The sequence below is a fragment of the Lagenorhynchus albirostris genome, chromosome 11 (assembly GCF_949774975.1).
Source record: "Lagenorhynchus albirostris chromosome 11, mLagAlb1.1, whole genome shotgun sequence".
Taxonomy (NCBI): Eukaryota; Metazoa; Chordata; class Mammalia; order Artiodactyla; family Delphinidae; genus Lagenorhynchus; species Lagenorhynchus albirostris.
Window position 1 is genome coordinate 52,413,278 of NC_083105.1, and position 27,920 is coordinate 52,441,197.

At 39.1% G+C, this 27,920-nt stretch overlaps 1 protein-coding gene and 1 long non-coding RNA gene across 3 annotated transcripts in view; one reads left to right on the forward strand and one right to left on the reverse strand.

The window, feature by feature from the left end:
• The window catches only part of SRGAP1 (SLIT-ROBO Rho GTPase activating protein 1), a 279,335-nt gene that overhangs the window by 5,821 nt on the left and 245,594 nt on the right, over positions 1–27,920 (reverse strand). For both annotated transcript variants that reach the window (XM_060165650.1, XM_060165649.1), the window contains exons 16-21: positions 20,133–20,238; positions 17,163–17,387; positions 14,892–14,971; positions 6,296–6,476; positions 4,719–4,853; positions 4,246–4,585 (exon numbers count right to left, since the gene is read on the reverse strand). In XM_060165650.1, coding sequence (XP_060021633.1) covers positions 4,246–4,585; positions 4,719–4,853; positions 6,296–6,476; positions 14,892–14,971; positions 17,163–17,387; positions 20,133–20,238 — 1,067 coding nt within the window. The remainder of the gene's footprint in view (positions 1–4,245; positions 4,586–4,718; positions 4,854–6,295; positions 6,477–14,891; positions 14,972–17,162; positions 17,388–20,132; positions 20,239–27,920) is intronic.
• On the forward strand, positions 1,736–27,373 carry LOC132529311 (uncharacterized). The gene is made up of 6 exons (XR_009543416.1): positions 1,736–2,172; positions 4,979–5,144; positions 7,088–7,196; positions 7,937–8,194; positions 9,039–9,206; positions 25,797–27,373. It is a non-coding gene; the product is annotated as an uncharacterized LOC132529311 (long non-coding RNA).

Here is a 27,920-nt window from a genome sequence, read left to right on the forward strand (position 1 = left end):
AACTTGATAATTAGCTGAAAAAAAAATAACCAGCAAGAGAGACAGACTAGGCTGATAATGAATACTAATGTATAGAAACCATATACTTCACTTCAAAGCAGGCAGACCAGCAAAAGCATGACGGTTTTAACACCAGCCTGTGGAGTGTGTAAACCTAATGCCATCTCACACGACCACCGTGACTCAGGATGTGCAGGAGACAAGACGTGCGATGGCACCAGTGGCTCAAAGAGCCACAGAACAAGCACTGGCCATTCTGAGGCACGTGGCAGCCCTCTGGTGGGTTTGACCTTACATGCTGACATCTTAGATGGAATTCTATTTCAATCTGTGGTAAAAGATGGCTTAAATTTAGCGCAACAATTTTTAAGAAATGCGTATAGGCATGAAAAATCAGGCTTCTTTCATTCATTCAACAGATAATTTTTGAGCACTTTTATATACTTGACTAACTCCTAGCAGTTCTTCAGAATTCATTTTAAGACTCCCCCTGACGCTTCTGTCCAGTGGATCTCAATGGAAGTGGTACCGCCCCATGGAGGGCATTTCTGTAATATGGTGTACGTGTATGTGTAGTTTTAAATGTCAAAATAACCAGATGGCATTATTGGTATTTGGTGCACAGGGGCGAGAGATACTGGATACCTTACAAGTGTCCTGATAATTTACATGCAATGAATTGTCCCATATCTCGTTCAACTTTTAAATGTCCTCCAGACATCTATGTAGGTGAAAATTTTTTTATAATAGTCTGAGTCTAGAACCTAACTTTCTTATATATAAACACAAAATATTTTTTTCATGGTGTCTTCTAGGAATGAAACTATCATGTAAATTATACCCTGCTTTGATTAGAACTGTATGACCGAGGGTGGTCCACCATTTTAGAAAAATCATAATTTTTTTCCATAATGGGAACACCATTATGGAAACTGAGTCGAAACTAATTAACTTAATAATACTCTTATATCAACATACATTTTTAATTGTATTTATGGTAAGTCTACATGTAGGTGAAAGCATCTCACTACTTCATTTGTCTTCTAATGTAGTTAAGCATTCTGAAATACATTTCTTTTAATACTAATCTCCTTTTGTTTTTCCTTTACATTGTATTTAGGGCTTTATATGTTTTAAAAAAATTGGCACATCATCAGTTTTTCAGATAATAAAGGGGGAATTACAAAATATTTGTTTTAAAAACGTGAGGTGTGCACCATCGACAGATGAATGGATAAGTGAAATGTGCTGTATACGTACAATGGATTATTACTGGGCCTTAAAACGGAAATCCTGCCACATGCTACATTAAAGGCATTATGTTAAGTGAAGTAAGCCTGTCACAAAAAGAAAAATGCTGCATGATGCCACTTATATGAGGTGGGCACATTCACAGAAGCAAAAAGTATTTAGAATAGTGGTGGCCAGGGCATGGTGGGGAGGGGAAAAAGGGAGTTGTTCTTAGATGGGTACAGAGTTTTAGTTTTGCAGAATGAAAAAGTTCTGGAGATCTGTTACACAGCCATGTGAATACACTTTACTGACCTATACACTTAGAAATCGTAAAGAGGGTCAGTTTTACATTATGTTGTTTTTTTTAGAATTAACTTATTTTTGGCTGGGTTGGGTCTTCGTTGCTGCACGCAGGCTTTTCTCTAGTTGCGGCGAACGGGGGCTACTCTTCATTGTGGTGCGCGGGCTTCTCATTGCTGTGGCTTCTCTTGTTGCAGAGCACGGGCTCTAGGCATGCCAGCTTCAGTAGTTGTGGCGCACTGGGCTTAGCTGCTCCACGGACTGTGGGATCTTCCCAGACCAGGGATCGAACCTGTGTCCCCTGCATCGGCAGGCGGATTCTTAACCACTGCACCACCAGGGAAGTCCCATATTGTGTTTTTTATACACTGCTCCCCCCACCAACACATACACACATGGTGGAGTACTGTGTGAGATAGGGTGGGTGGAGAACCACTGCCCTGGTCTGATGGAAATACCTCTTCTCCATATTCCCAGGCTTCTTCCACTCACCTGGAGCATTAGCCTGTGGCCCTGCACAGCAGCAACTGATTTCCATATCTGCCTCCTCCACTGAATTATAAGCACCTTCATGCAGCGGCTGACTGACCATTGATTTAACTCTGTGTCCATAACACCTAGCATGGGAGCTGCCATACAGTAAGTGCTCAATAAAGACTTGCTAAATGAATAAACAAAGATCCAGTGATCACATGTGGATATGTCAATTTTTTTTTAAAAAGCTCTATCAGGGATTCCACTGATTTGTTTACTAAAAGAAATTGCATGTTTTTGGTATGAACACCATGATGGCAGGCTTACTTGTCCTCATGGGAAAATCTGAAGATGAGAGATGGAAAGATAAATAAAGGACACAGCTGGAAACCATATTGTAAGGATGACATCACTTTTCAAGTAATTATTTTCATATGTGATTTCCATTTGACGCTAAATATATGGATTTGTTTTTTACAAGTATTTGCCCCAGAGAGAACGTGTAGAGCCTGGTTTATCTGTCGAGTTTTTGTTTTTATGATTTACAATGACAGGATTTTGGTTCTAGAAGCAAAAGGGTTAAAACAGACCTTATTATACCTTCCCACCACTAAACTCCTACTCCCTGTCTCTCTAACCTAAATGCTGTTTCACCTACTTATTACAAGGAATGATGTTATGGATTATAGCCAAATATCATTGGTTCTAAAGAGACCTCAAAGGACTCTGCATTGCACTTCAAATAAAAAAAAAAAAAACCAAAAAGGTCAAGTCTTTTTGGTTTTTGCTGAAAAACTGTTGTGCACTTAAAATTGGTTTAATTTTGTAAAAACACATTAAACTCTCCACACAATCTAATTTGCTATCCAAAATTCTTTTTAGTTAGGACAATGAAAATAGCTTGGAAATTTGTCATATCAAATGCAGGTTTCCTTGAGCACTTTTTATTAAAAATAATCCATCTTTAATACTTCCCCATGTTTGTTTCATTAATTTCTCACTTCCTTTTTTGATCTATTCCATTTTTAAGCTTCAGTGATACCTGGAAGACACTTTACTGAAATGGTGAACCCTGAATCTATTCACCTCCTTTTTCACTGGCCATACACATATTTTCTTCTTTTTTTTTCCATTGAAGTATACTCAATTTACAATATTGGATTGGTTTCAGGTGTACAGCATAGTGATTCAGTTTTTTTTTTTCCTGTCATACATATATTTTCTGATGGTCTGTGTTGTAAAAAGACCCAGAGGGAAATAAATGGTAGAATGAACGATGGAAAAATCCATTAATACTGTTTTACTTTGTCAATTCTTTTTATTTTTAAATTAATTAATTTTATTTATTTATTTTTGGCTGTGTTGGGTCTTCGTTGCTGTGCGTGGGCTTTCTCTAGTTGCAGCGAGCGGGGGCTACTCTTCGTTGCGGTGCGCAGGCTTCTCATTGCGGTGGCTTCTCTTGTTGCAGAGCACGGGCTCTACATGCACGGGCTTCAGTAGTTGTGGCTCACGGGCTCTAGAGCGCAGGCTCAGTAGTTGTGGCGCATGGGCTTAGTTGCTCCGCGGCATGTGGGATCTTCCCGGACCAGGACTTGAACCCGTGTCCCCTGAATTGGCAGGCGGATTCTTAACCACTGCGCCACCAGGGAAACCCTACTTTGTCAATTCTGATCATTAGATAAAACTACAAGGCCCTTCTCTGCAGTCACTATTGGGAAGTAAAGACACACATCCATTCAGGAGTGACAGAGGAGCCAAACTTGCTGTTCTTCAAACAGCCAACCATCATTTTCTCACTTCATTTACTGAGTAATCCACCATGTCCTAAGATGAAAGCGTCACTTTCATCATACACTACAAATGTTGTGTTTCAGGGCTCTCCATTCCGTTCCATCAGTTTGTCTGTTTTACTAGCTCTGGCATGCACTTAGGATCTGGTAGGGCTAGTCCTTCCTCATTCTTCTTCTTTTTTAGAATTTTCCTGGCCATTCAGTAAGGATGTGTTTGACTGTCCTGGGTCCTAAGTTTCTGCCGTGTCTTTGTTTAAATCACTATGAACCTAATACACTTGGGCCCTTCCAGTATCACATGGACTTAAATTGAAGAATGGGTTAATTTCTTTTCTGTTGTCTTTAGTTGATTCTGTACAAAAGACATGGCTCTAGAAAGTAACTCCTGTACGCCTCCTCCATCACACACCGGTACTTACCATGCAATATTCTATCCAAAGCAGCCTACCTGAGCGATTGTCTCTGGGTCCAGTGGCTTGTGGTCGTTGAAGCCTGTGTATTGCCCTGATGATGTGGACCTTCTAATAGGAGGGCTGTCAATCTTCTTGAGGGAGTCGTGGCGGCTGATGTTGGTCAAGCTGCCGTGACCCGGCCGACGCCTCCTCTCGGGACTGTCATTATTGAGGCCACGGTTCTGTAGCAGGCCCCGGGGGTGACTGCCCAGGCTTGGGGACCCCAGGTCAATTGAGGAGTTGGAAAGACCATGTGGGGGATGGAGAGGGCAATGGCCATCACTGGTCCTGCCAGGACGCCTCACTGGAGGGGGTGGCTCTCCTCTTTTTCTTTGCCTAGACAGAGACAGAGAGCGAGAGGATAGGAGAGGTTCTCACACAGGGTAATTCTGCAAGGCTGTGGATGCCACGGCCCCTCAGAGCCCCTGGAGAAGTGGAGGTTCAGGAGCCTGGTGACCACTCCACCTACCTGGCTAAATAGCCATCAGGATGACGGTCTGTTGGGGAGTTCATGTCCTTGGATGAAGACTTGTCTTCAGTCACGGGCCCACTGCTGGCCTCACTGTCGGCTTTTTGGCTTAGAGTGTCTGAAAACGTATCATCCCTGAAACGATGAGAATCAAGAGTGAGGGTCTTTTGCTAGACGAATGGGGACAAAAGAATAAGTGATGGCGTTTACGTATGTAAGTCCTTCTCTTACTAACGTCACTTTTTTCTTTTCACTATAAGAATAATAACGTTTCATGGCGGATAAATTGGAAAATTCCAAAATTCCGATAAAAATCGCCCATAATATAACGTAACATCCAGAGACAACTACTGTTTGAATTCTAGAAAACATCCTTCTCTGCTTTTCTTCTCTGCCTGGGATACATATCTACAAGGATGTCCACAGGTATGTACAGTATTTATACTATAGATATTTATATGTTTATGTACTTTAGATATATATGACTGTATGTCTGCATACACACACATCATATTTCTTGCATTCTGAGAGACACATTTTAACATTTTAAAACTTAGGCTCAGTCAGTCACTGTATACGTTTTCTGTGGTATTTTTCTCTTTTCCTTGAAGAGCTGTTCATAAATTGGTGCTGCACTGTGAAATACTGCAGTCACAAAATTAAAATTACACTGTACATGGTATTTTGTAACTTGTTTCTTTCACTTAAAATTATGACCAGACGGGAAGATGTCTCTTTAAGTATTTTTTTGAAAGTAGAGCTTTCTCATCAGCAAAATTAATAAAAAGCCTGAAGATGATTCTCTTTAGACTTGAAGTCAGCATCCTCTCTCTCGGGAATTTGGAATTGAAACAGTAGACAGGCACCAAGAGAAGAGCCACCACCGTTTCTGGAATCAGCAGGGCCACGTTAGCTCCTAAAGCCATCCTCCGCACAGGGTATTTTTCTAAGAACCTGAACGCTTCAGAAGGTGTGTCTCTCACTAGTCCTTGGCTCCAGACCTTCTAGGAGAGTTTGGGAAATGAGAAGCTGTTGGCCCTGAAGTGCTGTTAGCAAAGACCCATTAGTAAGGTGAAGAACTGTGCCCAGCTCAGAAATTTTTGCTCTGTAATCCCTTCTGCTCTCTCCTCACGAGACCAAAGTCATTTTAAGAACAATAGCTGCTGGGCTTCCCTGGTGGCTCAGTGGTTAAGAATCCGCCTGCCAATGCAGGGGACAAGGGTTTGAGCCCTGGTCCGGGAAGATCCCGGAAGATCCCACGTGCCGCAGAGCAGCTAAGCCTGTGTGCCACAGCTACTGAGCCTGCTCTCCAGAGCCCGTGAGCCACAACTACTGAAGCCCGCGCACCTAGAGCCCGTGCTCCGCAGCAAGAGAAGCCACCACAGTGAGAAGCCTGCGCACCGCAACTTCTGAATAACCCCCGCTCGCCGAAACTAGAGAAAGCCCACACGCCGCAACGAAGTCCCAATGCAGCCAATAAATAAATAAGCAAACAAATAAATAAATTTATATATATAAAAACAGTGGCTGGAGTCTTCTCTTGGGAGCGTCAGGTGATGGAAGTTGGGACTACTTACATGTCCTGCACCACTATGTACTGGTGGGGCACAAGCCCGTCGATCCCGTTGTGTCTTCCTTCCCACCAGTCCTCGGATGCGCGGTGATACAGCAGCAGGGAAGCACCCTTCTTGAAGGACAGCTCTCTGGCAGACCGCCCAACATAGTCAAACTTGGCTATTGCTTCTATTGGCTCATTTTCTACAAAGAACACACCAGAAGACGGTGAGGGCCAGGGTTCTCAGGGAGGCATGATACACTAACTGAAAGGTCTATATGAGTCTTTAGAAATAAACAAGGTCAGTTTAATATCCAGACTGAACAAGGCAATAAATAAATCATCAAGACAATGAGAAAATGATGCTGTTAAAAGAGATACAGAAAAATATTCTCTTGCTGTCATCAGTTTTTCAGGCCAAGAAAAACTGAACATTAGATCTTAGTTTCCACAGCCTCTTACTAGCGATACCATGACGGTCTAATAAAAAAATATTTAAAGCTTTGCAATATGATATATAAAATCTCTCCTTGGGTTGTAATATCTTCTGCAACAGCTCCAGTATTATCTTGACCAATATTATTTGATCAAGTTCCCTGGCAACATGTTAAAACCATTTAGAACATGGAAGAATCACTATCTCAGAACATTAAGAAGTTTATGCTTTATTTGCTTATTTAAAAAAAAAATCAAGTTTACAGAAATCACCACATTAAATACTATTTGAATACATTTAATTTCCTTATGTATTTTTTTTGGCACTATCAAATCTTGAAACTACTACCAACAGTAAAGACAACTTTATTTTTTCTAGTATCAAAAACAAATTCTGGATATCACCTGCGAAACAAGCATACCTACTCAAACGACCAGATTCAAAAATTATATCTTCTAGAGATCAAAAAATATTCAAGGGAACAATGGTGAGTGAAAAAAGCCAACCTCAAAAAGTTACATATTGCCTGATTCCATTTATATGGCATGCTTGAAATGACATAATAATTGAGATGGAGAATAGATTAGTGGTTGCCAGAGGCTGGGGTCGGGGGGAAGTGATGGAAGGAAACAGCTAAGGCTATTAAAGGGTAGCACGAAGGATCCTTGTGATGGAACTGTTCTTGATCTTGACTGTGGTTGTGATCACACAAATCTACACGTGTGATAAAACTGTACAGAACTAAGTAAACACATGCACGAATGAGTGCATGTAAAACTGGTGAAATGTGAAAATGGTGGAGGGAGTATATCAATATCAGTTTCCTACCTGTAATATTATACTACAGTTATGTAAAACGTTACCACTGGGGCAAACTGGGAGAAGGGTGTATGGCACCTCTCTGTTGCGTTTCTTACAACTGCATGTGAATCTGCAATGACCTCAAAATTGAAAGTTGAAAAAAGCTATCAAGCTCTGGGCCTAGAACTGGAATTTCAGCTCTATTCTAATTCTGACCACAAATATTAAAGGCAAATAAGAGGACAAACTACTCAAAACAACTACAAGAGTTGCTTTTTGTGATCCAGCTCATTGCAAAAAGCCCTGAATCGGGAGCTTTATGATCCTATCTCCCCTCTCCCACCATCACCCCATCCCTGCTACCAACAGTAGGTGAGTAGGGCTTCCCTGGTGGCGCAGTGGTTACGAATCTGCCTGCCAATGCAGGAGACACAGGTTCGAGCCCTGGTCTGGGAAGATCCCACGTGATGCGGAGCAACTAAGCCCGTGTGCCACGACTCCTGAGCCCACGTGCCACAACTACTGAAGCCCGTGAACCTAGAGCCCGTGCTCTGCAACAAGAGAAGCCACCACAATAAGCATGCGCACCTCAACGAAGAGTAGCCCACACTCTCCACAACTAGAGAAGGCCCGCGCGCACCAATGAAGACCCAATGCAGCCAGAAATAAATAAAATTATAATAGGTGAGTAAACTGCTAATTAATAAGAAACAGAACAAAAAAGGGTCAGTACAAGTGGCATATGCTTAGAGAAATCTGTCTATGCAATGAACAATACCTCATTTGCTAAAAACTGAGCATGCATCACTTTCCAAATACTCTAGAATATATGCACACATAATAGATTAAAACCTGCCTGTCAAATATTTTGTAAGGAACTTTTATCTTCTATTTCCCTTGGTAACAAACCTTTCCATTTAAGAGTTTATTGCTTCCCAAAGTTTACTGCAATATCTTCAATATCTGTTGTACTTCTATGAAATAACTGCACAAGAAATCCTTGGATAGCCAGCTAAACTTTCTCACTTGGTAAATTCAAACATCCTCTGGGATGGCAAGAGCATGAAAATCAACAAACATACTGAAAAAGCTTAGGGTTTACCTTATATGAAGGGCCTGGGTGAATTTCAGCTCTATGTTTAAAATAAAGACACACAAAAAAAGCCCCATCTTTTTGCTAGTGGATAATATTTAAGGTGAATGATATTTCATATGGCAGAACCACAACACGATCTGCACATAGTATACTTCTCAGCAAAGTAGGTGTAAAAATAATTTTAAAACAATAGTTTAAGTCCTTTAATAACTGATAACTTTTAGATCGTATGTTAACACTCTGATAGTCCATCCTAAAATTATATTTTAATAAAACAATAGCAGCTTTATGAAATATCCGTAAGTCTGCTCACAGAGGAGGAAACAGAACTTTTATTCAAGGAGACTGACTTTATAGTCTGTTCTAAACTTGCATGTAAAGAATAAATCCTGCTTGAACTGAAATGACAGATGCCAATTTTTTTTACCCCAGTTCTCCCTGGGGAAGGGGTCCCCAACCCCCAGGCCACGGACCAGTACCTGGTAGGAACTCGGCGGCACAGCGGGAGGTGAGCGGCAGGTGAGCGAGCAAAGCTTCATCTGTACTTACATCTTCATTGCTCGTACTACCACCTGAGCTCCGCCTCCTGTCAGCATTATGGTGAGTTGTATAATGATTTCATTATATATTATAATGTAATAATAATAGAAATAAAGTGCACAACAAATGTAATGTGCTTGAATCATCCTGAAACTATTCCCCCGCCCCTGGTCTGTGGAAAAATTGTCTTCCACGAAACCGGTCCCTGGTGCCAAAAAGGTTGGGAACCACTGCCCTGGGGGACAGAAATCAACCTGTCTGTGGTACCGGGGACACAAATAAACATCCACAGAGGAGTGAAGTCATGCCAATGAACTCATGCCAAAAAGAGCTTCGAGATATGTAGTTTGCAAATTCTTATGTGACACACCCATATGTTTAAATTGTTTTACTGAAAGAAAGTGGAAAGATAACAGCAAAACATAGCATACAACCTATGTACCTGTCAAAGGGAAAAGAAGAGAGAACTATTAATATTCTTTAATGCCATTCAGTCTTACACTGTCAACACTGGCCAAGGGCGATTTAAGACTATTTAATAGATATATACAAATTTTATCATAATTTCATCATCATGCCCTCTATGCTCATTATCTCTTTTTGTTTTTTGAAACAACTAGCAACAAGATTATCAGACTCTGCTTATATAATTCAAATGTAAAGACGTTTTAAAAGAATGACCAGATGGATCAGAAGTACACTTTACTGGTAATCCTACTACATCAACTAGTAATTCTGAGCAATTTCATTATTTTGACTCTTTCCACTCCCATGAGAGAAATTTCACAGTCAAGTGTCAATAAGCTATTTATACACATCTGAGTCTCATCATTGCAGAGCAAATCGATCTCGGGGCATGGAGACACACCATACCCCTTTCATATAGGGTTACACAGTCCTTTAAGGTCCGGCAGAGACTTTGTAGAATGCTACTGCTACCAATACCAACATTAATAAGGGTGAACACGATAACTTCATTTTCCTATAAGGCAATTATAATTTTGTGCAAAGGGAAAGAAAATTCAACAAAGCTGATTTTCTGACTGCCTGGTGCTATCAAGTCTTATATTTACATTTCTTGTAATTTTATACAAAGTGCTAGTACATCACACTACCCCTTTGGGACCTTGCTGTCCCTGACACTTTCTCTCCTAGATCTGTTACCCACTGCCCTTGCGGATGATGATTCTGTTCTGTGACAGCCTGTCTTTTGGAAACAAAAGCTACTCTCTCTAGTGATACCATGACAGAGAAAAGAAAACACAATACCTAGATGATCAAAAAGACAATCAACACGCTAGTTAATTTAGTTACAGGACTTTCTGGCTGCGGGCAAGGGCATCTGTCCTTTGTAAGCAATGCTTTTCTTTCCAGCAAAATCAGGTGAACATGATCAAAATATTATCTCAAACACAGAGCCCTCAGCAAAGCTGCTCTTTTGTAGCCAAGAGGTAAGAACAACTGCCAGATGGTGCGGTGGTAAGACAGATGCTTGGAAAGAGAGATGGCTGGGGCTTTGTCTTGGGCTTTTCCTGCCATTGGGGCAAGCAAGGAAACACTCACAAGTCATCAGTGAAAAAGGAATGAACCACAAAGAAACACAGAAACTCAAGACAAAAGAATGGAGAGTGGCAGAGGGAGGGCTCAGAGACTTTCAAAAGCAATCCCACAGAAATAGAAGCTCTCACTTTAGTTCCTTCTAACTTAAGTTCTAAAAATGTCAATTTATCCTACTTTTAAAAACACAGGGGCTTCCCTGGTGGCGCAGTTGAGAATCCGCCTGCCAATGCAGGGGACACGGGTTCAAGCCCTGGTCCGGGAAGATCCCACATGCCGCGGAGCAACTAAGCCCGTGCACCACGACTACTGAGCCTGCGCTCTAGAGCCCATGAGCCACAACTACTGAGCCTGCGTGCTGCAACTACTGAAGCCCGCATGCCTAGAGCCTGTGCTCCGCAGCAAGAGCAGCCACTGCAACGAGAAGCCCGTGCACTGCAACAAAGAGTAGCCCCCACTCTCCACAACTAGAGAAAGCCCGTGTGCAGCAACGAAGACCCAACACAGCCCAAAATAAATAAAATAAATTAATATATATATTAAAAAAACACACAAACTTTTTTTTTTTAAAGCACAGGGTGGACCTAGACACCCTGATAACCCTCCTGCTGAAATCAACTAAAAATGCTGATTAAAAAAAAAAAATCTTTGTAATCACATTAGTGATGACTGTGAGGAATATTAAAGACCAAAAACCTGATGAATGTGGGAACCCACCAAGGTAAACAGAACACTAGAATATGTTAAGTCAGAGTTTGCCTGGAGGGAATTTTCCCTGCCTGGTTAACTTAAACTTTATTCTGCACAAAACACTAGGTCCAGGGGCTGCCCAGTGTGGAGAATCTAAGCCCCACCAAAGGATCAAACTCTCTGTGCCACAGTGGACTTCTAGTTCTGAAATCTTCCTCCCTTCTCACTCTCCATACTTCTCCATAGATGTAACCACACCAACTTTGGACTTAAGGAAATAATCTGTCTCAAGCCTTGGGAAACAAATCACCTTAGAGAATCCCAACCACGTTTCAGTCCTCTGGCAGGTTTGCAGTTTAAGTTCACACTACCTGGGTGGTCTGAAAAAATCTCAGACTAAAAATCTACTGTGGTCCCAAGCTGGTTATGCACCAGGCAGACGTATATGAAAACCCTCTCTGGAGGGGACATACCTTCAACTCAACATAAAGGAATTCCATGAAGTTCTAAGAAATAGGTAAAAAATTTATAAAACACACTGGAAATAAGATTCAATGAGCAAAGCCGACAAAAACAGATCCAGGAAGACTTCAGCTATTAGCATGATTAGACACATAATCTAAAACAATGGAAAGGATTAATATCATAAGTAAAGAGCAACTGACCAAGTAGATATGAAAGTAAACTGAACAGAACTTGTAGAAAAAAAAATTAAAAATAAAAACACAGTGAATGGGTTTAAAGCAGATTAGTCACAGCTAAAGAGAGAATAAAAGGCTTATGCATACAGCTAAAGAGGTACTAAGAAAAAACTGACAGCTTTATATGTTCACATTAAAAAAGTGTCAAAAAGTAATGTTAAATATTAAAGTTAAGAAGTTAGAAAGACAAAAAGATGATTACTACAGAGAAAAGTATAAAAGTTTATTGGGAGACATTAAGTAACTAGAAAGGTGTTTGTGGATTGGAAGACTGAATATTATAAAAATATCAATTTTTTTCATATTAATATATGTAGGATCAGTGCAATTGCAGTCCAAACCTCAAGAGGTTTTTAGGTTGTTTTTTCCTTGTTTGTTTCAAGAACTTGAAAAACTGAGTTTAAAATTTAAGTGAAAAAGGCCAAGAATTGTTAAGAGGAACAAATTCAGAGGTCTTGATTTGCCAAATGTTACGATTTATTAAAAGGTATCAAAATTAAGACAGGGGTGTAGGGATAGACAAGTGGACCCATGGAAAAGAACAGAGCCCAGAAACAGATTCATGCAGAGATGACACTTGATTTATGATAAAGGTGTGGAGCAGTAGAGAAAGGACAACTAAGGCTGGGACAGTGGGGACAACTGTGCACCCATATGGAGAACAAAAGGAACAAATCCCTACCTCACACCATACCTCCACATAAATTCCTGGTAGAATTAAGACCTGTGTGTGAAAAACAAAACCTGAAAGGATTTAGCAGAGAATACGGAAGAACTTCTTCATTAACCTCAGGGCATAGGATTTCTTAAAGGAGATGCAAAGTGAAACAACCATGAAGGAAAAGATTGGTAAATTCAACGCCTTTAAAATTAAGATTCCCTGTTTGGCAAAAGATACAATAAGCACATGAGAGACAAGCTACAGAGCAGAAGATATTTGCAAATCATATACCCAATAAAAGACCTGATCCAGACACACAAAGAACTCTTATAAATAAGAAAAAACCAAAGCCAAACTAAACTAAACTAAGCAAAAAAAGCCCAGAGAAAATGATAGTGGGCAAGTGGGCCCTAAATGGGCAAAAGATAGGAATTTCACAAAGAAGAAATCTAAACATACAAAAATTAGTATATCTGCATTAACCATGTTTTTCATTTTCTGTAGTGTGACCTCTGAGGCCTTGCTGCCCCTGGAGGGACTGTCCCTCCCAGGGTTAGCCAATTCCTAGGGATGGTAGACAACTCACCTGGAATGTGCTTTTCAAATACAAACCAACCGATCCAGAGCCTATATCCCAACCACCTTCTCTCTGGGGCTCTCACACTTTACACCACTATCTGTCTGCCCCAATCACTTCAGAGCCAGGTACCAGACAACCAGAGACAGCCCCAGAGCCCACTGAAATTATTCAAACTAGGCAATCCTAACCCTGCTTACCCTGCCTCTCATGTTCCTTTCTGTGGAAACCACAATAAAAGCTCTTACCCAGTTGTTCCTCTCCCTCTGCCTCCTGACTGACCCTGGTGCTTTCCTTGGCCCCCTGAGGTGTGATGTGTCCCCTCCTCTTAGGAACTGTATCAAATTATCTTTTCAATGGCGATGATCTCCCAATCTGCTGGCCTTACCATACCTCAAATTTTCTATTAATACACTATATTTTAAAACAACATCTTCGTCAGTAATCAGAGAAATGTAAATTAAAATCACAATGAGATGCCATTACACACTGACAATATTGGCAAAGATTACAATATTTTATAAAGTCAAGTGTTGGTACTTCCCTGGTGGTCCAGTGGTAAAGAGTCCACCTTCCAATGCAGGGGACACAGGTTTGATCCCTGGTCAGAGAACTAAGATCCCACATGCTGCCGGGCAACTAAGCCCATGGGCTACAACTACTGAGCTCACGTGCCTCAATGAGACAGCCCGTGTGCCGCAAACTACAGAGCCCATGCGTTCTGGAGGCTGTGCGCCACAACTAGAGAGAGAAAACCTGCACACTACAACTAGAGAGAAGCCCCAGTGCTGCAACGAAGAGACCACACGCCGCAATGAAAGATCCCGCGTGCCTCAACGAAGATCCCGTGTGCCACAACTAAGACCTGACACAGCAAAAAAAAATAAAGGAAAAAAAAAATCAAGTGTTGATGACTATGAACAACTGAAAGGCTGCGACACTGCTGGTGGGAGTGGATATCCTTACAACCATTTTCAAAAATAGTTCGGCAGTATGTAGTAAAGTTGAAGACATGCTACTCCTATGTGAGTATATCCTAGAGAAACTCTACATTTGCAGTAGGATACATGTTTGAAATATTCATAGGTGCACTGTTTTTAATGGCAAAAAAATAGAAAACACCTCACATATTCATCAATAATAAAATAAATACAATGGAATATAGGTAAATAAATGATTATAACTGCATGCAACAATGGATGAATTTCAGAAACATAATACTGAGTAGAAAAAAATCATGAAAAGTATATACATATGATTCCATTTATGAAACGTTAAAGAAAATAGAAAATGAAACAATAAATCACTTAACAGTACAAACATATAGTGGTTACCCTGGAGGGGTAAAGAAGGCAATGGGTCCAGGAAAGCGCAAAGGTAATGATACCTTTTTCTTAAACTTGGTGGTAGTTCCACAAGTGTTCATTGTAATGTTATTCTTTGCACTTTACACATATTTAGTAAGTATTCTTTTGTATCTACTGAATTCTTATTATAAGCAATTCTTAAAAAATGGATATAAAGACTAATTTTATAGTAGCATGGGCACAAATGCATACCGTCTTCACTGGTGTGGGGCTCTGTACCAGCGTCCTGATCCACTTCCTCCAATGTACCGTGCTCACTGTATGGGCTGTCGCTGAGGAGCGGAAATAGAAATTCATATGAAGCCAAAGTGGAAAGCATTTCAAAGATGAACAATTGCTACTTTAAAAAAAAAAAATAAGACTTTGGAATGGCAAAGGAGTTACTGGACAGCCTTTCAGTGGAATGCTGGAGCCTCTAGGATTCTCTAATGCTATGGGAGTGTATGTACCTTCATCTTTGACACATTACAAATCTGTAAAGACAAAATTAACTTGTAGGAAATCGATAGTATTACAAATAATTCTTATCCATAAAAATGAAAATTTGTTGAATTCTAGTGGAATATGATTATTGCCCCATGGATACACCAGTTTCTGCAAATTCATTTCAATATTCCCTACTGCATAAAAATGGATGGCTCTTCGGTTTCTGCTTTGAATTGATTGTAGTATCTTTTTTAACTTTTCTAGACACATGTTCATTTTTGTATCTGAGAGTCAGATTTTATCCTTTAACATTTCCACTATCTCTTCTCAAACGTATGCTGATAAATGGAATGCAATGGTTACAAATACAAACCCGACATTACTGTAAAAGCCCACTTATATTGCTGGCATTGGGGAACAGGGATGACTACTATATTACTGACTTTCTGTTTAAAATGAGCGATACCCATAAAAAACACTATGTATGGGAGAAGGACATAATCAAGCACGTGTTACTGGCTGCAAGACTCTTTATTATGGGGCTTTTACCCTGTTTGTAAAAAGGGAGCAACCACAAAAGTTCTAGAATACAACACATCAAATAATATTGACCAGACATCCACATACTTGCTCTGTGATAAAATGAACAAGACAACAGAACTTACTGACATGGCTCTGAATATTTGGAAATACTAAACATGACTGACACTGGCCTCGAAACAAATACAACTAGGAAAATAAAATTCTGAATCTCACCAGGGCTGAGTTTTATTCATTTATCTTCCCAGAGCTAAGCTTAGTCAGTATGTGCATGTAGTAAGTGCTCAAGTAAATATTTTAAAATTGAATTTCACATAAAATGGCTAGATATACTATAAAACTAGAATCTATCATGCTTTATCGTTAATTTAGCAGTACTTGTGGAAATAGTCAACTCTCAATTTTCTTAAGGCATAGGATCATATGTGGTTTAAGTAAAAAATAAGTGTACTCTGAGTTATTTAGATCTTTCAGTTACTTATTCTACTTCTACTTCATCTCCAGGAAGGCAGTGGGAAACAAAGTGTCCCGAGGAGGGTCCAGAATGAAGGACTTAGACAAATTTATTTCCAGCTTCTCCTTAGTCTGAGCTGCACAAAGCAGTTTCCGAGGTAGGCTGGGAGGCAGCTGCTGGGTGGGAAGACTCGTGGGGACTTTGGAATCAGACAAGACTTGGGCTGCGTCCAGTAACCACTAGCCGCTGGACAGGCTCCTCGGCCTCTCTTAACTTACTTGGTAGAGTGGTTGTGAGGAATAAAAGAGATCAGATGCACTGAGAAGCTGGCACGTGGTAGGGGCTCAAGGAGTCAAAACCACGTTGATTGGATATGATTTCTTAGAAGCTAGCACTCATATATCAAACAGTGAACATGAACAGTTTAGGGTTCCTTACCTTTGGGATTGTTCAATGGACTATACCCCTCATTTTTATACTTCATTGGGAGGTGACTACAATGCCATGTTAAAACATTTTTATCCCAACAATATAATAATAAATTTGCTCAAAGTGACCATAACTGGTTAGGATAACATTTATTTGTAAGAATGAAAATAAGGAAGAATGAAAACACATTTGGTTGACGGCGCTCCTTTTAAATGAGAATTTTGCGATACTTTATACAGAATCAAAACTAGTTAGGAATAAAAATAAAATCTGTCAATTCAATCAGTTATCTTTTCTTGATATAATAGTAAAAATTAACAGAGCTCTATATATCAAAATCATTCTCTACAAAAGTCATGATAGGATAGATATATCTACAAAGATGTCATGCTTGGGGAAAAGAGAGGGATGAATATGAAATTCCATAAGAAGAAGCCAGTGTTGTCATGGATTTTAGTATTCTAATGTATCTCAAGTGTTCTTGCTGCTGCTGCTTTTGTTTTTAAATTGGAAGCACTGGCAGCCTATAGTCAGTGTTCTTTTTCTTAATTAAGTTGATATCTGTAGTTCCATAATTCTTCCAGGGGGAGAAGGACTAAAATTCTTAGACTTACCAATAGTCATCTCCAGCCATACATTTCTCATAAACAGGGCCATCCAGCTCTTTAGCATCTGGGAAAATAGTCTCATGGTGGATGATGATGGTTTTGACAATCTCATTCACATGAGCCTGGCAGGACACTTGATCCTGTATTTCTGGGACAGGCATCAACGTGGGTCCAAAGCAAATGGCCAGGTTATAAGGGTCCATCATGTTCTCATCACTGTACTGTGAAAGACTACGAAAAGAGGCAAGAAAGGAGTTAACATGAGAAAAAAAGAAAATCAATGTTTAATAAGATACTTCCTATTCTAAAAATATCGATCTAAAAGATTTTATTTGGTTTTTATTATTAGAATAAAATGATATTCCACCCTGCTTTAAGGTGGCTCAGCAAATTCCAAAGAAAGTAAAGCGACTTACCTTTCAACTTGGTAGAAACTGAAAGGGGAACATAAATCCTGTTTGCTTAAGTGGTATTTTTTAAAGCCACAAGGGAGTTTAAGATAATCTCTACTACAATGGAGACGAGGATCAAGTAAATGAGTTTCATTTGTAAACATTATGGTCCGGCTGTAAATGCTGCTCAGGTAAATCTGGGAGGGGCAGCAGTGATCTCTATAAAGCTTTATGGAGATCTTTAAAATTGTTCTCCAACGAACCGAAAACATCTCAGATTTCAGTTTTTTCCCATAAATCTTGAGGAGAGTCTGGAGGAAAACAAATCCCCTTTTCTTTGTACCCGCTGAGAGAAAGCAAGCAACTCTAGGCTTTGTAATTTGCTTTTGGGTAAGACTACCAACACTAGGTGACAACCAGTGTCATAAAACACACAAGTGCAAGAGAAGGGGAAAAGAATCCTCAATTCTTGCATTCCACTTAAAGCTGGTAAGCTACAAACTCTGAGGAGATTTCCAGTTGCCTAGTACTAATTTCTAAATCCAATCCAATGGCTATTTGTGAGATATTTCCCACAGGTGACTGAAAATAAGCCAGCTCTTTACTGCTATGCCTCGTAACACATGGGCAAGGTGCTGCTCCAGGGAGAATCCAGAGAATCTACCTTTCAGTGTATAGAATGTCAACATTGAAAGGAAATGTAAAATCCAGGTGAACAGATGACAAATGGAAGGAGAAAAAAAGAGACTCTATATTTGTGAGATGTTGACAGACACAAAGAAACTGAGATACCATGTGATGTGATACTTTACCCTGTTTTGGAAATAAGATAGCCTAAAGTGGAAAATACAAAAGCATGATTTCCACGGGTAACATACGTCTTTCTCTTCTGCCATTTCTCCAACATAAAATCTTAAAAACAGTTCACAAATAACAGCCAATGATCATGTTACAGATCATCTTGAAAATGAATGCAGGAAGGAAAAGTGAGATTCAGAATAAGAATGGTCTAATTTTCAAAAGACCCACTTAAGCTCAATGGCGAGAATCACAGTCTTTCTGGGTCTTTAATTTTGTGCTGGCTTGAAGAGCAAAAACTTGACATAAAAATGTTACATACATGTTTTGATTTTACAATTGAAAGAGAATAGTTTCTTTTCCCAAAATTCCTGTCCTGAGCATCCTATCCTAGAGGCTGGGCCTTGCCTCTGCATGAAGGCAGATGCAGGGGACCAAGGGGCATCTTTGGGCAGAAATGCTGGAAGCAATGCCAATCGTCTGACGAATGGCACAGTGGCCATTCTGTTGAGATACACGGTGAATTAGATTCAGGTTTTGAGAACTTTCTTGGTTCATGGTCAGTCTGCTTTCCTAATCCATTGTGGTTTATTCTTTCACCGTTGGTTTCGCTCAGGTGTGTCAGGAAAATTTGGTAGGGACAGCATGGAGAGGACCAGCAGGGATGCAAAGTGCTCCATGTTGGGGAAGGAGAGGCACATGCAATCTTCAGATTTTTACAATTGCCTGGGTGACTTGGCTTATTTAAAGGTAAAAATTTACAGGATGTATTTAACCTAAACTAGATTATACCCATCTCTCTAGATACTGCGAATTTCCAGGGGTGACTTCCGTACAAATGTCATTTGTGAATGCTTTAGCTCCATTCTGTATGGTTCCTTGCCAGCATTTCCCTATTTTAGGATACTTGGCTTGCAGGGGGTCAGCCTGAATGGGTATGACTTCAGGAAGAGTTAGCAGGGTTGTAATAAATCCCCATGGCTTTTAAGAACTTAAAACTTCCAGTGAAATAGAGAAGAGAAAATATCCTAATTTTAAGAAGGGAGAATTCATGCTGGAGTGAGAAAGCATTTCCCCAAGCTTACTCTGCCTGGATTTTAAATTTCCAGTTATTTAACTGAAACACTGAAGTGCAAGGGGGCTCTTAGATAGGACCTGGGGAAGATGTTCTTATAATGGAGCCCATGTATCTACAAGTGACACAACTGAAAATCAAGTTGCCTAAATTAAAAGAGTAATGATTCCTTGAAAATAATGCAGTGAGTTTTAAGATTTCTGTTACATTGTTTTAGAGAATGTTTTAGAAATATCTTTTTGACAAGGTCTCATTATACTGAATTTGCAGAAAATTCTTTTTTGAATTTGTGTATAAATCTCACCTACACTTTCCCTCCTTCCCTGACTACAACTTTAAAAATCACAGAAATTTTCTGCAGTGAGCAGGTGGTTTACATCGTTTTAACAAAACATTCATGACATTGGCTTTGGATGGAAGTTGGAAAAACAGGTAATTCACTGAAAAGTGCTCTTTTTAGTAATACTTGTATATTTTTGCAATTCCGGCCACAGTTTCTGCATCTGGTGACAGGCTTATTTAAGGTAGGTCACACAATGACTTTGATCTGCTGAGGAAAAATGCACCTTCAGTCTCTATTCAATCATTTCCTCTTCAACTCTGCTGATAAATGGAACCCAACGCACATGTTACAGAATCCAAGAACAAAGAACTCAGAGGGGTGCAAATGGAATTAAGATGAGCATTTTGGCAGAGAATTATGGTACTTACTGATTGAGGAAGGCAAAGAGGTACCTCATCACTATAAGGACCGACCTGGGCAAGGTCAGGAGGAGTTTGCGGATGTGAAGCGCCCTCTCATAGAGATTATCTATTCCTATAGACAGAAGAGCACATGATCAGGACGCTTTCACTGGCCACATTTAAAGCAGAACACTCTAGCACCCAAATTTCAGGTACATATCTGAACATAAGCAATACTTTGCCTTTGGGTGAGATGCAGTCGTAACCAATAAAGCAAATAAGTGATCAGCTTGGGTGTACCACCATTTCCGAGGGTGTCTCCTCTGACCCATCACTGTTTTCTGATGTCCATGGTCTTGGCCTTTAGCAACTTAGAGTCTTCTGAATTTAAAAATCATTTTTCACCTGCTGCTATTTCTACATTTTGCATCTGATATGGTTTAAACTCCTTTTTGCTGCATATTAACTCAGGTGACTTTTTTGGGACATGACACCTCTCCCTCTCCATGATTCATTAATTCATCATATATTTGTCTTTTACTATTATTCACGCAATGTGCCAGGTTTTGAATCTCCTCTTCCTCAAAACTATCCGAATATTTTATTTATATGACCTTTTACCTTGTATTATTTCATCAAATTTTAAAAATAAATATTTTAGGAGAGCCTACTAGGTTTCAAGCACTAAGTTAGGCATTGGAAATACCTTAGTGATATGACTCCTGCTCTCACAGAACTTTTGCCCTGGTGTTTATAGTTATGTATTTCCTTATCCTGTTTTCCCTGTGGGATGGTGAGCTCCCTGAACAGAAGGTGACCTTGGATTTCCTAGTATTATTTTACCTCTTTATTAGGAATATAAATTGTCCAAAGCTTCTCAATACTAAAGTGTTGTGAATAACAGCAAAAAGGTTAGTGCTAATAAGCCATTTTCTGTATACTGGTCTACATTTTACAACGCATTTTCACATCTGTTATCTAATTTAATGCAAAAAACAATACAGTGGAGTAGGCAGGGCAAGCACTTAGCATCGTCATTCAATGGGCTAGCAAAATGAGCACTGGGTAAGTGGCTTACCCAAGGTCAGCTGCTAGAAAGGTGGAACTAGAATTAGAAACTGTTCTCTATTTCATAAGTCTGGCTATCTTTCTTGGATTTCAAAGTACCTTTATAAAGTATAACGTTTAAAAAAAATTATTTATTTTTGGCTGTGTTGTGTCTTAGCTGCTGCGCGGGCTTTCTCTAGTTGCGGCGAGCAGGGGCTACTCTTTGTTGTGGTGTACAGGCTTCTCATTGCAGTGGCTCCTCTTGCTGTGGAGCACGGGCTCTAGGGGCACAGGCTTCAGTAGTTGTGGCTCCCGGGGTCTAGAGCACAGGCTCAGTAGTTGTGGCACACGGGCTTAGCTGCTCCGTGGCATGTGGGATCTTCCTGGACCAGGGATCGAACCTGTGTCCCCTGCACTGGCAGGTGGATTCTCAACCACTGTGCCACCAGGGAAGTCCCTATAAAGTATAACTTCGAAGATATCCAGTAAACATACATTTGAGAAAAGTATTTCAGAGACTATTTCAAAAACATTTTGAAGCTTACAATGATTTAATGTTACTACACTGTTCATAATTGCTCTTGAGATAATCATATATCCTACTTGAAAATCTCAGGCCTCAGCTTCTACCACTATAGCCAATTGATTCTCCTCCCACTTCTCAGGTTTTTGGACCCTCTCCCATCCATGAATGTGGTTATCCTTTAAGGATCTCTACTTGGTTCTCTTCCATGGCAACCTCATCTAGTCTCAAGGTTAGGACCATCACGTCTATGAAGATGGTATCTTTGCTTCATTTTTCTCCCTTGTCTGGGACATAAGTCCTGTTGTTTTTACCACTGAATATCTCACTGCTAACTTCCTAACTGAAGTCTTTATTATTTCTAACTTGGACCATCATAATACTCTCCTAACTCAAGTTTCCCTTTCTAATTCCTCTTAAACCAGCAGTCCTTAACCTTGACTTGGAATCACTTAGGAAGATTTTATTAAAAGGCTGATGCCTGAGATTCTTTTATGCGGCCAAGGTTGAGAACCACTGCCTGAATTACTCACGCCAAGCCTCATTTCCCTGGAATCTTGAGTGCTGACTCCAGCTGCTTTCCACTTATTATCAAACCACCACGTTAATAAGGTATTTTATTTTTTCATTTATTTTCCACGGGCGAAAAGATGGGGAAAAATATTAGGAATATTCTCACTTAACCACTGAGGAGTTTGCAAAACAACAAATAGTTTATCAGGATTCCTGGGAAAAATCACTTTCATTCCCAACTTTGAGTATGCTGTAGCTGGAACTGTAGCTAACACCTTTGAGAAAATGGATTTCAGAAACTCTCAAAAAGAATGTAAGTCAACACTCTATGACATAAATCACAGTAAGATCCTTTCTGACTCACCTCCTAGAGGAATGGAAATAAAAACAAAAATGGGACCTAATGAAACTTAAAAAAGCTTCTGCACAGCAAAGGAAACCATAAACAAGATGAAAAGACAACCCTCAGAATGGGAGAAAATATTTGCAAACGAAGCAACTGACAAAGGATTAATCTCCAAAAGATACAGGCAGCTCATGCAGCTCAATATCAAAAAAACAACCCAATCCAAAAATGGGCAGAAGACCTAAACAGACATTTCTCCAAAGAAGATGTACAGATTGCCAACAAACACATGAAAGGATGCTCAACATCACTAATCATTAGAGAAATGCAAATCAAAACTACAATGAGGCATCACCTCACAACAGTCAGAATGGCCATTATTAAAAAATCTACAAACAATAAATGCTGGAGAGGGTGTGGAGAAAAGGGAACCCTCTTGCACTGTTGGTAGGAATGTCAATTGATACAGCCACTGTGGAGAACAGTATGGAGGTTCCTTAAAAAACTAAAAATAGAACTACCATATGACCCAGCAATCCCACTACTGGGCATATACCCTGAGAAACCCATAATTCAAAAAGAGTCATGTACCACAATGTTCACTGCAGCTCTATTTACAATAGCCAGGACATGGAAGCAACCTAAGTGTCCATCGACAGATGAGTGGATAAAGAAGATGTGGCACATATATACAATGGAATATTACTGAGCCATAAAAAGAAATGAAATTGAGTTATTTGTAGTGAGGTGGATGGACCTAAAGTCTGTCATACAGAGTGAAGTCAGTCAGAAAGAGGAAAGCAAATACCGTATGCTAACACATATATATGGAATCTAAAAAAAAAAATGGTTCTGAAGAACCTAGGGGCAGAACAGGAATAAAGACGCAGACATAGAGAATGGACTTGAGGACACAGGGATGGGGAAGGGTAAGTTGGGACGAAGTGAGAGAGTGGCATGGACATATATACACTACCAAATGTAAAATACATAGCTAGTGGGAAAACAGCCGCATAGCACAGGGAGATCAGCTCGGTGCTTCGTGACCACTTAGAGGGGTGGGATAGGGAGGGTGGGAGAGAGATGCAAGAGGGAGGGGATATGGGGATATATGTATATGTATAGCTGATCCATTTTGTTATACAGCAGAAACTAACGCAACATTGTAAAGATATTATACTCCAATAAAGATGTTAAAAAAAAAGCATAAAAAAGGAATGTAAGTCAAACACAAGGACCTACTGTAGAGCATAGGGAACTATATTCAATATCTTGTAATAAACCATAATGGAAAAGAATCTGAAAAAGAAATAACCGAATCACTTTGCTGTACGCCTGAAACTAATGCAATATTGTAAATCAACTATACTTCGATAAAAAAATAAAAAATAAACAGAGAAAAAAGAATGTAAGTCAAACATTATCATCCAATGAACATTTTTGTAACACAAGTTTTCAACATAAACCTATAACTAATAATACTGTAATTTCAGTAATATTGAAGTAAAACATTTATATTCTGTTTTATTTGTAAAGTATTTCAAAATGGACAAAATTACAATACTACGAACAAGGTCAGTGTCACATCTATCAAGTATAAGCACTTTGTTTAATATACTTTCCAGACAATGGTCTTGACTTTTTTCTGAAAAAGGGGAATGAGACTTTAAAAGAAGTTGTTAAACAGGTGCGTAAGTTTACTAAGGTCACAAAAACTCAGTAATCAAGTTATCAACATTTCCCCCTAATTCAGTCTCAAGAGTGTCAGTAGGACCAAAACATGTCCCAGGGAAATTGGTTTATCTTTCATGACAACTTCATGGGACACCTGAAGAACCCACATTGTACGGAGAGGGAAGATGAAATACCCACAGATGATTTGCAAGGCATTGAGAGTTTGGTGGAGTGAATTTTGCATCTATAAATGCTATATAGGTTTAGGCATAATTGGATTATTGTTTCATATCTGAAATTAACTGGTTAAAAGTTTATTATCTAAGATAACTGACTTTTTAAAGTATGACTGTTGTTGCTGCTTTAAGTTAAAGATAAAAAGATGATTTAGCATGCTTGTATATAGAAAGACTATCTCAAAAAGCAAAAGAAAACTCTCAAAGGTGAAATTATACAGATTATGACCCATTATTACAAGTAAACATTGAGATTATCATCTATTCCTTTGGTCATTAAAAAAATTTGAATAATTTTATATCATACCTCAAGCCAAATAATTACAATGTTTAATATATATCTGTAAATATTAAATTGTAAAAAGGAACTGTCCCATTAATGGGCCCCCTGATTGGCAATACCCTTTACTCTCTTCCAACCACATATAAAGTCATATAGGGGTTATGATTAAGAACAAAGTAGCAAAAAAGTTTTACTATTGTTTACAGAAGATCTGGAGTGTTTCAAGAGTTAAGTCTACTGATTCTCCAACTAACCCTCAGTTTAAGGTTAAGGTCAACTATCAGGGAGAGGGTTTTAGCATCTTAAAGCTAGTTTTGGGGTCCTAGAGTTAAAGCACAAAAGGCAAGGGAAGAATGCAAAAGGAACCACTCAATGTAGTATTCATCTTTAATATTTGTCAAATTCCATAGGGGGCCTGTCATTTTTAGGCTAGAAGAGAATACAGGTATTACTTCCAAGAGGCTTCATCTTAATTCAAGATCCTATTGTTTCTATTTCTGAGTTCTAAACTCAGTTCCCTTGCTCCTTAAAGGCAGTTTTGTTTTTTTTTTTTTTACTTAAAAAGAATTGGGGAACAGATATTTACATACCAATTTCATAGTAGCATTATTCGTAACAATCAAGAGGTGGAAATAACCCAAATGTCCATTGATGGATGAGTGGATAAACAAAATGTGGTATGTACACGCAATGAAATATTATTCAGCCTTATAAAGGAAGGAAATTCTAATATATGCTACAACAAGGATAAACCTTGAAGATGCTATGCTAAGTGAAGTCAGACACAAAAAGCCATACATAAATACTGTATAATTCCACTTATATGAGGTCCCTAGAGTAGTCAAATTCCTAGAGACAGAAAGTAGAATGGTGGTTGTCAGAAGCTAGAGGGAGGGAGGAGTTTAATGGGTAGAGTCTCAGTACAGCATGATAAGAAAAATTCTGGAGATGGATGGTGGTAACAGTTGCAAAACAATGTGAATGTATTTAATGCCACTGAACTGTACATTTAACGATGATTAAAATGGTAAATTTTACATTATGTCTCTTTTACTGCAATAAAAAAAAGAATGGCAGAGGGGTGCTCTGTGAGATGCAAAGGAAGATTTCAGGAGAGAAAAGCAATAGGAATATAAAAAAGTGAAACCAAGAAGACTAAATAAAATCATGTGAGGCAGGCATTCATAAACGAAAGCAAAACAGAATTGCTGGCATTCCTGAAGTAGGAGCAAATCAATGCCTCCCAAAGGCCAGACCACGACGGCTGTGAGCAGGACTCAGATGTTACCTGGCTGGCTGCTTAACAGGCTTGCGGCATGCATCCTACAGGAATCGCACTCTTGTGTAAATGACTCATTAACTTTCGTGAGTCCAGTTAGCGGGTCAAAATTTATGGTTGCTACAGATACTCTGATTAACGTGCATTCCCCCCTGGCTCTGAGTGTGGCAATACATGGTCTTTCACAATTTTATGCTGCATGAAAAGATGGGTGTTTTCTTCTCCTCAGAAAAGTCATCAGTGAGGAAAATCAGTATTTCATCTGGATTTCTTTTATGATGGCCTTTGTTTCCACGTTTCAGCATCTCATGTAATTAGGTAAAAGTGGCATTCATCCAATTTCGGTCACATGCTCAAAGCTCCCTAGGCTAATTTATGTTCTTTCCCTAGCATTGCAAGGTCCCCATGTCAGGATGCCAACTTCACAGCATGGGAGTTTGACACGTCTATGTAAACGTGCGTGGAAAATTCACCACCAAACACAAGTGGATTCAGAAAACGACAAAAAGTTCAAATCGCCATTCCTCTGAAAATATCAGTTCTTCTGTGGCACTATCTGTTAAAGTGTTTGTCAGAAAACAAGTAAGATAACACAAGATGCAAATTTATCCTTAAGTATAAAGACAGGGAAGGAAATTCCTTGATGGCCATATTTAGAAATGGCTTATGTAAGAGCAGGTACACAAATATTTCTGAGCTCCATAGCCCAACAAGCAGTAATCAAGGGGAATTTAACAGTTCCAGGGTATTTTTAGGTTCAGTGTTAGATTCTAATAATGTCAGGGTATCAATCAGTTGTGTGTAATAGTGTATGTGTGCGAATGAAAGGAAAAGAAAAACAGATGTTCTCGTACATGTGGATGGATCTTAGCTTAGCCTTGAGATGAGTTACCAGCTGTTCTTCTAGGTAAGAAATGAACTGCTTGTAAATCTCTCTAATTAACCATTAATAGATTTGGATTCTGTGAATTAAGCCATTGTGCTCTTTCCTAGTTAACTAGCAACACTGTAGATACAAATATATAATGTCTCTCCTTCTGCTGAATTACCATATTGAAGTTAGTGAAGAAACTGAGTCTTAGCCTAGGAAACCTTACCTGTTCAATTCCAATACTAAGCCTATTAAACATTTTTAAGGAGAAAAGGAATCTTTGAGAAAATCATTATAAGGCATGAGACAAATTTATAGAGTTCAGAGAGAGAACTACCATGTATGGCAGTAAAGCCAAAAGAATTTTTAGCAACAAAAACACACACTGGAGGGCCAGGAAAAGAGTTCAAAAGATTTTTACATAAAACGATCAGATATGGGCAAACAAATTTATGTACCAAGAGGTTCATCATGGTATTTTTGTATAATTACAAAATCACTGGAAACAACCTAAATTTCTAAAACTAGGGGATTTGTTAAATAAAAACCATTACATGGACACTAAAAACTATGTTTTGAAAAATACTTAGTGATGTGGGAAAATGTTAATAACATCATTAAATTTAAAAAGTTTAAAAAAGCAAATATAATTTTAATAACAGATTTATTGAGATACAATTCACGTATTTGAAGTGTATAATTCAATGGTCTTTAGTACACTCAGAATTGAGCAACCGTAACTTCAGTCAACACTTTCATCATCTCTAAAAGAAATCTTACATTCACTAGCAGTCATTTGGTATAATACAGTTTTTATCAAAAGTATGTAGTTATGGTATATCTACATAATGGAATATTATTTGACAATTTAAAAAAGTGCTGACACATGCTACAACATGGATGAACCTTGAAAACATGCTAAATGAATTAATCCAGTCACAAAAGACCACATATTGTATAATTCCATTTATATGAAATGGCCAGAATAGGTAAATATAGAGAAAGTAGATTAGTGGTTGTCTAGCGCTGAGGTTGTTGGTGGT